At 35.4% G+C, this 13,502-nt stretch overlaps 1 protein-coding gene across 1 annotated transcript; it reads left to right on the top strand.

The window, feature by feature from the left end:
• The first annotated feature begins 1,083 nt into the window (after positions 1 to 1,083).
• On the top strand, positions 1,084 to 11,055 carry tmem88b (transmembrane protein 88 b). The gene is made up of 3 exons (XM_048185873.1): positions 1,084 to 1,372; positions 5,017 to 5,409; positions 10,331 to 11,055. The coding sequence occupies exons 2-3, from the start codon at positions 5,023 to 5,025 to the stop codon at positions 10,610 to 10,612; spliced, it is 669 nt and encodes a 222-aa protein (XP_048041830.1). The 5' UTR covers positions 1,084 to 1,372; positions 5,017 to 5,022; the 3' UTR covers positions 10,613 to 11,055.
• Positions 11,056 to 13,502: the final 2,447 nt, after the last annotated feature.

A 13,502-nucleotide genomic window follows, 5' to 3' on the forward strand; every position in this document is an offset into this window, starting at 1 on the left:
AAATTAAAATTTGTATTAAAGTAAAATAAATCCTGTAGCTGTATAGTTTGCCTTTTTGCCAAATAACTTTGATAAATACCTTAAACAGGTTTAGTGTTTTAAAGTATTAATATATATATATATATATATATATATATATATATATATATATATATATATATATATATATATATATATATATATATATATATATATATTTAATGGTTTAATCAAAGTTTATTTCTTATTTGTTTTTAGTGATGGGAAAGACTTAGTGTTTAATGCTGTTATGTTTGACATTTAAAAGAGTTTCTGTAATGTTGAGGTTTTTGGTTACCATTGTGCTGAACATGAAGGCAAACACTGCATTGACTCTGTAAGTACTGACCAATGTACACCAGTGACGGGTAAAATCTTGCTTGTTCATTAAATATACATGCTAAATAAGTTTTTTTATAGATAAGATTAATTGATTCAAGCTGCATTGTTTTCACAGACCAGGGAACGGGGATCATTTTGACAATGTCGTATACGCAAAAAAACACAAAGGAATAACTTCTAGTACATCGCTATTGTGTAAATGTAGCCTTAATTAAGAGTCATCAACTTAAAAATTTGTATTCATTCATGCTATGAATTAAGTTCCTCTAAAGTCAAATGAAGTTTGTTGGTTGAATGTAATTTCATTACAAGTTGTCATAACTCAAAAAAATTGATGCAAACTGCAGCCTAAATGTTTTTTTTAAATGACTGATTGTTGCATAACAATTGCATAATGGGTGGAAGATGATGGATGGAGATTATATACAGATCACTTGGGCAATATCAACCAAACCACCACAAAATTACAGGAAAAACAACACTTGGCACCATGTGGTCAGAGCAGTTTATGTTTTGAGCAGAGGGGAAGGAGGTGTGGAAGATGTGGAGTACATGTGAGGTGGTTTCATGTCCTCTCTATCCATCAGCAGTAATTAAAGTCTTCACTTCGGCTCTTTAACTAAACATTCCTTCCCCCACACAAAAAGTAAAGAAAGTGAACGAGAAGAGAAGGGTAAGGAAAAAGGGGAGGGGGCATGAGGGAGGCACAGAGAAAGGCACTGCTATAACTGCCAGGCAGGATACATCCATATCTCAGTCTGCCTCACTAAGAGAGAGCGAGTGGACTAATATAGAGCCAATCTGAGCTTAAACCAGCTACACTGAAGGGAACACAATAAATGAGAGCAAACATCAGTCTAGCACGGCAAGGAAAACTTTTTTAGAATTTTAGAGATTCTAGAACCTTTTGAACAAGGAATTCCAAAAAAATAGGACAAGAAAAGAACAAAACAAGGAGTGCATGTAGATAAAGGCAACAAAAAGAAGAAGACTACTGGACTCGCAATATTGGGTGAGTGGTGGGTGCAGAGGGCTTGATAAGGTGCATGCATGAGACTGACCTATCATAGGCGACAGCAGGGGAATGTTTGGAATTTAAACTGACAAACGTATCTGTTTGATTGCTTTTTTAACATTAATTTACATAACCGTTAGATCGGCAATAGATATGCATGTGCACTGCTGCATAGTTTGGAGTGTTGAAGTGCATACCTTTCATTGAAAGACTATTTCAATAATGACAGTTCTCAGAGTGAATCATTTAACCATTTATTGGCACGGGAGATGGAATGCACATATGTTTGATTTTGGGGGGGTGTGATCTGCTATGCTGCTGCTGAGCAAATACAATAATTTGTTCAGATTAGATAAAATAAGACAAAGGACATGAAGCTACAAGATTATACTAAACCTCCCGTAGCAGATGCAGGTGGCACTGGGGAGGAGGAGGGGTAAACAGAAGTTTTCATAATCATGCAGCAGGGTGATCGCCCACTAAGTTACGAGTATATATGGTAGATGTGTATAAAAATACCCCATAAAGCAGAAGCATGTATTGATCAAAAAACTTTATGAATCAGTTTGAATAAGTTCACCTTCTAATATAAATAGCAAAGTAGAACCCATTTCATTATGAACCTATAAAGATTGTTAAGTAGCTATATATTGGTAGCTCATTTCTGCTTTATACATGCGTACATATGGTTCTGTCGAAATAATATTTCCAAAATTTTTGCTCCAGATTAATTTTCAATTGTGCGATTCCCAGAAAAGTGGAAACAGTGTAAGCGGGTGGAGCAGTCTGGTGTTCTCCAGGTTTGGCATAGTGTGCGCTTGTGTTCACGTTTCCTGTGAGTGGTGATCTAGTGTTTGTTATATGCCGAGTCACCTGCCATATAGGCGCTAACAAACAGAATACAAAGGCAGGAAGACAACACAACAGTCAGCAAGCGCACAAACGTGTGCATGTCACCCTCATCATGCATCACTGATGGCATATTCAGGATCTAGTGTTTAAGGGTGAGAGCGTATGTGTGTGTGAGAGAGTCATAGACCATCCTGTATCCATATTTAGATGATTAGTGTATGGCATTGAGGCCACAGCTGTCTGGCGTGTAAAGTATTTATGTAGTTTGACCTCGGTCTATTGTTCTGGTGTTCTGGAGTCCTATCTGGATGGTCAGTGTAAGGGGGAAGGGCACCTCTTTTCAGCGCTCCACAGGTTACTGAAGGCTGGATTGAACCTCAGGTTCAAACCAGTATTTTATATATATATATATATATATATATATATATATATATATATATATATATATATATATATATATATATTCTGCTTTACATATATTTTGTAATTTATACATTTTTACTTGCATAAATTAGTAAATAAAAAAATAATTTATGTTACAACCCAGATTAGGGACCAACATAAGAAGCCGTTCAAAAGAAATATAAACAAGATTTGCAATGGCCAGGGCAAAAAAAAAGATCAAATTTATTGGCAGTAAAAGTATCAAAACTATAACAAACAAAGAAAGCAAAAACAAAGCAACAAATGAATATACAAATCTCAAATCAGGACTGGTGAGCTAACTAATCTAAGCTACATCTCAGAGTTAAACTTTCCTCACTCCCGAGGTAAAATAACAAACACAAAAGAATCTTCTGGGTCAGCTTACTTACCTATGCTTTCCCACTATTCTAATAAAACTAAACAAACAGATCTCACCATCCTGTACAAAAACAAAGAAACAAAAAAACAAACAAACTCCAAAACCACCAACAACAGGTTTCTTGAGGTAGGCCCAAGTGGAGTGCCACCAGTAGCTCTTAAGTCAATAAATTGTAGAAAAGAAATGATTTTACCTTCTCCTTTACTTAAGTGTACATACAATTTATTCAATTTAAACATTGGATAAGGCATCAGCAATAAGTTTATCCTTACCACGAATATGTCGGATTACCAACTCACGAGCCTGTAGTAACAAACTCCCGCGCATCAAACGTTGGTTATTATTCTTCATTCGATTTAAAAAGACTAAGGGATTATGATCTGTGTAAACAATCAAAGGATATGAAACACAACCAATATAAACATCAAAATGTTGAAGTGCAAGGATAAGCGCGAGCGCCTCCTTCTCAATGGTGGACTAATTCTGTTGATGTCTATTAAATTTGCGCGAGAAATAGCAAACGGGATGCTCAACACCAAATTGATCTCGTTGAAGGAGAACCGCTCCTTTTGGGGATTTTAGGATTTTTAGGATTGTGACATTTTCTATTTCTGTACAAAATCTCATTCTCATTACCAATGAAAATAACTTTAACATCATAGTAACATTTGTTGTACCACCCATAATTAATGCTGATTTTATTTTTCTAACAATCACTGTGTCCTGACATCTCATTATTATTTGACAAATTTATAATAAATAAATTATAAACCAAGTTAAAAGTGAAACAGTGATTGGGGGAAGGTTGCTTAATTATGAAGGAAAAAAACTTGTTAATGACTCTATTGGGCTTTATTTTCTTTAGTAACAATATAATTTATTTTTATTTTATTTTTTTATTTTAATTTGGGGTTAAATTATACATACCCATATACATGATAAAAGACTGGAGGATAAAGTGATCAAATCCCCAAAGGTGTGGATTACTGTGATGTCAAAGCCTCTTGCTCTTCATCATATCGCCTGTGTTGATCCAAACACTGAAATACCAATTAGTTTCCACAACAAAGGGCCAACTGGCTTTCAGATAACAATCAGTCTCTGATAAAAGAGCTAATTAAAAGATCATACAAACCTAGTTTCCTGGTGATAAGTGATTTAACCTTGCTCTGAACTTTAGTAGTTAGTAAACAGTGCAAAACAGATGTCAAAGTCTCCTATGAACACTTCCACCACTGACAATGCTTAATGTAATTACCTTTTTAGGTTTTTAAAAAGCTGGAAGCCTCCCCCTAATTTTTAACGTTAGATATCAACCTTCTTAGTATTCCTGTCTATTCACTATAAACAATATAATACAATTTTAAAAAATAAAATTACAAAAGTATGTCTGTTTTCTAATTAATTTTTGTAAAAATGTGTATAGGGTTGGCAATGTCTGATACACAATGATGATGCAATGTTTCACTCATAATTACTGCAGGCATAAAACAAAAGAATACACAAGTATCATCAGCTAAACTTGAATTGGCTCAGTGATTTACTGTATATGCAATCAAATATTAGAATCACTGTCACTTGAGGGTGAATCTGTCAAAGGTGTCGTGTCAGCAATCAAAATACTGATTTTTAAGATGTTGAAAACGCTAGTTTTGAGAATATGGTTGAGATCACAAATATGAGGCAGATGCTGAATGAGCTCTAATGATAACAGTGATGATGGTAAAAAGCATCTGCTCAAATTGAACCTTTTCAAGTTTCAAAAGGTAACAAAATATGCTTTATTTTATTCTTTTGTAACTGTTATTAAAATATAAGCAGTTTTATAATATTGCAGCAGTTAAGCAATCCATCTGTGTTAGATATAGATCTGCTAGCATTAAACACTAGAATATGTAGTAATAATAATAATAATAATAATAATAATAGGAAAAACATTAATGCATTTAATGGTTAAAAGTCTTTTGTTCACTATCATCTTCAGATCAGGATGAGCATGAATGGCACACTGGAGAAGGGGGCTCATCACCAGACCCTCGACCTCTCTGAAGAGCTCCCAAACAACAGCCATCGCCACCATAACCATCACCCCAATTTCCAGCACACAAACTCCTTGGCCTCCACTGTGCCTGCCGGGACCCCAGTAGGAGGATCTGGAGTGGTTGTGCCTCCACCTTACTCTGCTGCGGAGGCTGGGGGAGGCGAAGCTCCGCTGGAGCTCCGGGGCTCTCTGGACTGCTGGGCGTGTTCAGTGCTGGTGACAGCGCAGAACCTGGTGATCGCAGCCATCAACGCCTGCCTGGCTGGGTTGGTTTTCGGGCTCATCCTCACTCCTGCTATTGTCATGGTGGTGTTTGGCTTTCTCTGTCATTCAACGGTGAGACTTGGGAGAAGTGCATCAAACTGGTCACAATTTACAAAATAATATGTGATTTATACAGAGTTTAAGAAAAGGCTGTTTTTGAATGATATGGCAGCAAATGATTTTGGACACGACAGTAAACATGCAGCTCAAAGTTGCTCATTTCACATGATGAGGACATTTACATATAGACACAGGAGCAAAAAACAGCTTGAAAATGGACAAAGCATATTCTTATTAAAATATTTTATTTTCTTTAAGTAAATGTGCCTTTAAGAGAAAAAATTATAATTAAATAGAAAGTATATTAGTCAAGTTTTCACACATAAAAAAGAAACTACTCAGTAAAATGCTTCAAAGATCATAAATATACAACATGATATACAATACTGCATATTAAACATAATATAGTTACACAACCAGTAGAGCCCAGAGAGAGCAGTTAACAGGTGTAGATATGAAACAGTCTTTTCAACCACTAAATATCATTATTTGTCACAGTTATTCATATTATCACAGAAGTACTGGGAAAAATGTTTATAGCTTGAATATAAGCACTGATGCCTATGGTAGTGATCAAAATAGAGGAAATCACCTTTTGAAAGTAACTTTATGCTTCAAATACAGATAGTATCAATTACATTGTTATACCAGTAAGTGGTGAAAATAGACTGTTAAAAAAATGTGCCATTGAATCATTTAAGGGATTCATTCAAAAATGCTGATTCATCCAGTAGTGAAGTGTTTATGAGTGAGTCATTGAATCATTCGTTCAAACCAAATTTTTTAAATAATTCAACAGTGAATAATTCACTGTTTTGTTTAGTTGTCTATTCAGAATTTTTAGAGAATTGTGATCTCTAGTTAAAGCTGCAGTCCATAAGTTTCTCCATCTCTGTTTGAAACCTGCGATTGCAGTTATTTGCGGAATTATCATCGTTACGTGGGTTGTGCCTCGGCGCGGCTCCTCAGTGCGGATTAATCTAATGTTTGCTGTCATTCAGCACATCGGTCTGGATACTGTACTTTGAAATCACAGATTCTACATCCTTGAAATATGACCAAAATAAGAATTTGTATAAGAAAATAAGAAAATGTCATCTGAACAAGTAAGTAACATGTCTGCCACTTTTGTTCTGACTATAACTGAGGAAAAAAGCATTACAATAAATCGTGCTGCCAATGGTGATTAAATCTAATGATCGCTTAGCTCGGATCATGTCAAACTGTGCGAATTATTATTACTGTTATACTTTGTTCTCAAATGTTAACAACATCAGCATTGCGTGACTATGTGTATTTAGTGTGTATTAGAAATCCTGTAGATTTCAATTTCTGTAGCCACTCACAGTCCGAAGTCTTTTGCTTTTGACTACGAGTGAATCTCCAGTTGTCACTGATGATTGTCATTTGGACCTTTCTGGATTACAATCCACCATCAAAATGACAAGTTTAATTACTGCAGCTGCTGTGAGAAAAGGCTATAAATGATCCGCCACCAGCAGCATCACATGCCGTATAGCCTACTAGCTGGGACTCATTCTTTATGTAAACAGACGTGACGTAATGATGCAAAGACGAATGGCTGCATGCTCGAATTTCCCGCGGAAACCCACCAGTACTGATTTTATTATAAAACATTATTACAAGCTTACCGTTGTGAATCGGGCTAAGGTAAGGAGATAGTTTTGAACACTGGCTGGTTATGTACTTGCTAAAAAAATGATTTTGGATAATTTGTAACCAAATAAAGTTACGGACTGCAGCTTTAAAAAAAAACAAAAAAAACAAAAACAAATCATGATTCTTAACATATCCAGGATACAGCTCTAACAAGCAATATTTAGAACAGAGTATGGAGTGGAAAGTTAACTTATAATAATAAATATAATACTAATCAAGTAATTAAAAAAAAAGCTTCATTTATATCACATTTTAGCTTGATTGCACAAAGTGCCAAAAACACTCTATAAAAGAAAACACGGTGACAAAAACAAAAGTAAAAAGCAGGTCTATACAAATGAGTTTTTAAATGGGATTTAAAGAAAAGACAGATTCTGCAGATCTAATATCAATGTGAAAACTATTTTATAATAGCGGAGCATTCACTGCAAATGCTCGATCAACTTTGGTTTTATATTTATATCTTGAAACAGCCAACAGCTAATTAAAAAAGATCTAACGGATGAAACCATTCATAAGCTCATAAATGTTCTGCAAAATACTCAGGCACCAATCAATGTAGTGCTTTATATGCAAGCAATAAGAACTTAAAATTAGCCCTAAAATGAATTGGCACCCAAAGAAGCTAAAACTTAAAGTAAAAGAGTAAAAGACCTTGTGTCGAAAGTCTGCCAGCAGAATTTTAAACAAATTGTAAACGTGATGAAGTGTGTTGATTTAAAGTAGAAAACAGGGCATTGCGTTAATCAAACTGAGATGAAGTCAGAGCCATTTAACAACAGTCATTTATGCTTAAAGCATATTGAAAGTTTGGTACTAAAAAGACAAACAGTGTAGCTGCACTAAAAGAATGTCCTTTGTAATCTGGGAAAAAAGACTTGGAATAAAAGCTAATCATGATTCAGAGATATTCTTCTAGGGATTTATGGGATTTTGGCCTTTGTTTCTCTTTGATTCACCAAGTAATCTCTTAATCTTGGGCATTTCTCAGCAGTTTGAGTGCAGGAGTATTAGCAGGGGCAGGTCAGGAGTTTGGAGGATGACGTCAGATGAGAAGTGTTTCAAGACAGGAGTGGATTACTGGAGCTTTTAAAAAAAGAAAAGTTCTCTCACAAAGTTGTATAGTGTCTACCCTAGGCATTCTTGCACTATGACCCACAGAGTAGATGATCTACTGCTTCTCTACCATTCCAGCTCTGATCATTTTTGTCAAAAGACCCACTTCTAGTTGTACCAAATACAATCTCTCTCAAACAGAATTTACTACAGAATTAACAGACAAGATTCTACAGACCCTCCATCCCACATGCTCTTTGTCCCTTCCTAGAAGAAAACAGCTTAAGCTGTCGTCATATAGCGCCTATGGGTCAGTAAGGGTCAACGTGTGTAAATAAAGGCTGAATTCTTCCAACCTCTCCAATTACCAGACCTTTAAGGTCCAAGATCAATGGCCATTCAGACCAATTAGTCCCTATGTGAAACCACATATGAACGAGAGGTAAACTCAAAGATCCGTAAGGAACAGCAGACCACCGTGGTATTTCATGGAGTGAATAGTCTGCCACGTCACATAAGCAGTCAACTCCTCAGGAGTCTGTCAAAGACACATAATAGGTTAATCGAAGAGGATAATTGAGACAATTTGTATTGTGAAAAGAGCTACACAAATCAACATGAATTAAGGTGCAGTAAACGATTTCTGAGAAACACTGTTGAATAGCATCTTGGTTCTGTAAAACAGCAAAAAAACAGTATTGCTCATGGATCGAGCAGAAACAACGCAACCTCTGCGTTGTTTAAGGCCTGAACAGCTTTTCCAATATTAGCACATGTCCTAACTCTTGCTTGATCGTAACTTTTCTTATTACAGTTATTTATCTTTTCCTCTTTGGTACAGTCATCTTTCTACAGTCTTTCTACAAATGTCCCTCCAGCTCACTCATTTGAAAGCACATGAAAGTGTTTGAAAGTGTTCTGGAAGTGGGAGCGTTTGAAAGCAGGCCGGTCCGCTCATAGACAAGCGCTCAGTGAAGAGCATCATTGATGTCTATTTACAACATGTTTTCGATGGGTTTATCATTGTAGCCAATCACAGACATATCTGATAAGCGTGTGAACACAAAGGCCAATCAGAAGTGTCTACAAATCCATTCAACAGCGCTCAAAGCATCACATTTTTTAAATTTCAGTGCTGACTTGGAATCGCGGTTGGTACTTTTGACAACACTAGCTATATAGTGTTTTGGTGATCAGTCCGATCCACTTTTTTTCTCCTGTTTAGACAGCCAAACTAGGTATAAACACAAATTTTCAGCACACAAAAAAACAAAAAATTAAGCAAATATTCACAAAATTGTTTGTTTAAGTGTTGATGTACATTTTCAACAGCGTTTCTCAGAAAACGCTTACTGCACCTTTAAGTACAACTATCCAGTGGTGTGTTTCCCAAACGAATTATGGTCGCAATTTCCGTCGTTACCAATAGAGTTCAATGGGACACGCATTGTCGGGAAACGCATCCCAGATTTGTTTTTCGCTGTGAACTTTACAAGCATCTCCTTGAGTGAAGAAACCTGTCAGAGTGAGAATGTGCAGCTCCAAACACAGATGGGCTTTATCAGTTTCTCCCCCTCCTACTCAGTTTACTCAGTCGCTCTTTTTTGCTGCTTAACTCTGCTTCCCTCCATCTCACAGGGGGATAGTTAAAGAATGTGGGGGTCAGTTTCATCCCTCAATCTCTTTCCTTCTGTGCAATGCTATTAAACCAAAGAATTATCATTGAAAATTAAAATGTGATATCTGTCTGAACATTTACTATTATTGTAGCTTCAGGCAGGTTGATGCACCATCCAAGGATAAATATGCAACATACTCATGAAAAAAGCACATTCACTGAGATTTATAGCAGCGCAAAGCAGCTCAAAGAAAGAAAAGGAAAAAAAAAAAATCTTTAAAGTGCCCCTATTATGCTTTTTCGAATATTGTTTTCATACAGTGTGAAATATAGCGGTTTGTAAAAGGTCTGAAAAATTTTAAAGATCAAAGTGCAAGACAAAAAGTTATTATCTCTTAAAAGAATTAATTCTGAACTGCTGAAACAAGTCATCAGTAATCCCAGTCTCACTTTCTGTTACAAATCTACATAATAATGTAAGAAATCCAGGGACATCCTCCTCAGCAATGCCTACACACATTCCACCACTTATCCTTAACCCCACACAGGTCCACACCAGTCAATTGTCTCTCTTTTCAGGTGCGCCCTCACGGCTCGTCACCATACTGTTCGGACCTACTGAATGACGGCGGTTGTGTGGCTCTGCTGGTTGTGGGTTTCTTGCTTGTGACTCCACTCTTGGTTCTGGCCTTGGCTGCGTACTGTCGGCTTGCTCGTCACCTTCAGCTGGGTCTGTGTTTTATTCCATACAGCCGTGCCGTCTACAAGAACCTTCCAGTTACCCAGCACCGCGGCTTGGCAGGTGGCTGCTGTGGACAGCAATCTGGGAAAAGAGAAGGGAAGGGAAAGGTGTGGGTATAGAGGGAAAGGACTACACTACTGTAGTACTGGAGATATGGAAAGTTGTGAAAGAACACATTACACATTGCAGACCTAAAAATCCCCACATAAAACTATTTAAATACATATCAGACAGAAAGAAATAAGGAATTCTTACTCACTGATTAACATGTTTTATAGCCAGGCACACTATGTTCGTCAATTTGTTATAACACAATCAATTAAAACATTTTTAATTTCAGTAGCTACTTGACATTTATAATCAAATTCAAATATCCAAAAATGTTGTGTATGTATTCCATGTATAACAAACACTATTCACCTCATACAACAAACACACATGTATTAAGACATTGTCAAAAATATTTTGTTATATATTTTCTTATAACATGTACAGTGTGGTGTATTTTCTCTTTTCCTTAAATGTTACATTAAATACAAATCAAATACAGTAATTTCACAAATTTGATGGCTCGTGTGTTATTTTTTCACAAAATGTAAAAATACCGTAGTATAGGGTGACTAAACGTCCTGTTTTCCCAGGACATGTCCTGTTTTCACGTCCTGTCCTGGCCGTCCTGGTTGTTTTTTTATAAAGTGATGAAAATGTCCTGGTTTTCATTGTTTTTCATTGGGCCATTAAATTGACCGGTGTTACGAGATTTTCAGTTTCTGAGATTTTCAGTTTCCGAAGGCTGAGCATACATGAATATTAACGAGTTAATATTCATATATTAATAATGCACGTGCAACTGAGAATATTAGTTCAGATTGTATCTCAAGACATTAGTGGATTATTCCATAAAGGTAATTATATTCTCAGCGTCGTGGCTGACTTATGCCTAAACTACAGTTGTTTACTTCTAGGTAACAGTTTATATGTTTTCATATGCACGATTTGTGCAGTCGTCTGTAACTGAAAACAGATACTTCGTGTAACAGCAGAGCAACCTTCAGCTATCGTCTACTATGAGTTCAGCTCGTTGTGCTCTTCCTTTGTACCTTGCGATGTAACAGCTGACAGGCCTATATAATTTTTTTTTTATAACTTTCATGCTTATTTGTTAAGTAACAAAAACCTGCTGGGAAAGATCAGCTCTACAGCAAAATATAGATGGGCAAATGAGGAGGATGAGGAAGAAAAACAGTAAGAAGAAGAGGAAAACGAGGATGAAGAAGAAAACTAAAAATATTTTTTGTTAGTTTTTGTAAGTTTGTGAGATCTATTTCTGTTAAATTTGGATTGCTAATATAGCAGAGGTTTTTTTTTTTTAGTTAATTTATTATTTTTCTAATACAGAAGAGACATTATTTATATCATTATTGAATGCGTTATTTTTTAAACTTGTCATAATAAAACATGTTGAGTAACCTCTGAGAAGCCTATTTGAATTTGAGTCTTTGGTTATAGATAGTATTTTGTAATATAACAATTCATTATCCATACAGAGGAGGCATAGGCCTACTTTAAATGTATTGAAATTATAAGGCATCTTTGAGTAAACTTCGAGTATCATTTGAGTATCTCATTGCCGGGCCGAGTGTCCTGGTTTTCGGTAATCAAAATATGGTCACCCTACTGTAGTATCTCTTCTGACCCCTTGGGTCTATAGCCTGGTTTCTCAGACAGGGCTTAGATTAAGCCAGGAGTAGGCCTTTGTTCAATTAGGGCATTTCAGTAGCTTTTATAAACGTGCCTTAAAAAAAAACATTACTGGTGTGCATCTTGAGACAAAACAATGAAGATATATCAGTGCAAGCTCAGACATGCATTTTAGATGAAGGATAATTCACTTCTTACCACCAAGACTGTGTTCTATACGACCTTATTAATTTTATTGTGAGTATTAGGCTTATAATTATTGATGATCACTGTTGTCGTGCTATGAAATTGTAATATTTACCATTATATAATCAGAGGAGTATAGAAAAGTTTATGAATGTGTCACTCCAAAATACAATAGCAAAATATATAAATAGGCTATGTATAGTACTTTTATGTTACATTAATACCCATTGTGCGAGCTGTCTTTTTAATACCGCGTGGTTTAATATACATGTTGTTGCTGATTGGGTTGACATTTTTGACACACCAACCAAACAAGAGAAAACGTATCTCAAACCCCGTTGCACACCGTATCCAGGAAACATGTCGTTCAACCCGGAAACCGTAGCAAAACGTAGCGCACTGGTTTGAGCTTGAACTTGCCCCTGGATAGCAACTGAAATTTGTGCAAAAGGCCACAGGGGTACAAATGTCAATGTGTATTCAGGACAAACACAACTGAGTTGCTTGACTATATACAATTTATGGAAAATAAATCACTTCTGCTTTCATATATAATATGGACTATGAGTTAAATCATTTTCATAATGAATGATAGTTCTACAGAGAACATTAAAAAATGTCAGCTTGCCACGAGAGAAAATAAAATACGTACAGCGCCCTCTAGTGATAAAAACACAGAATGACAAAAATACAAGCACAATTGTGAAAGTTTACGAAGGCCGAAACAAAAGAATCATACTGGACTCAATAAATAAATAAATAAATAAAATTATTATCATAAAGAGTTCACATTTGTAATGAAGCATTTGCTATTAAATTTATATATATATATATATATATATATATATATATATATATATATATATATATATATATATATATATATATATATATATATATATATATTTTTTTTTTTTTTTTTTTATATACATTTTATACATTTTATAGCCTATATATTATATTTTAACATTTTATTTTAATTAAAACCAACAATCACAACAAATGTAATGTGTCAAAATCCTTCAAAAAGTTGAAGTTGAGTTGAAACGAATCTTCATACAGACAAACACAAATCTATAACTGGCTGCTGAAGCACATAACTAATTATATTACATGTCTTTT

The sequence above is a fragment of the Megalobrama amblycephala genome, linkage group LG3, assembly GCF_018812025.1.
Source record: "Megalobrama amblycephala isolate DHTTF-2021 linkage group LG3, ASM1881202v1, whole genome shotgun sequence".
Classification (NCBI taxonomy): Eukaryota; Metazoa; Chordata; class Actinopteri; order Cypriniformes; family Xenocyprididae; genus Megalobrama; species Megalobrama amblycephala.

Coding starts and splice junctions, on each gene's coding strand:
- tmem88b (XM_048185873.1), top strand. CDS start 5,023: ATGAGCATGAATGGCACACTGGAGAAGGGGGCTCATCACCAGACCCTC. Junction 5,410..10,330: donor GCTTTCTCTGTCATTCAACG/GTGAGACTTGGG, acceptor CTCTCTTTTCAG/GTGCGCCCTCACGGCTCGTC.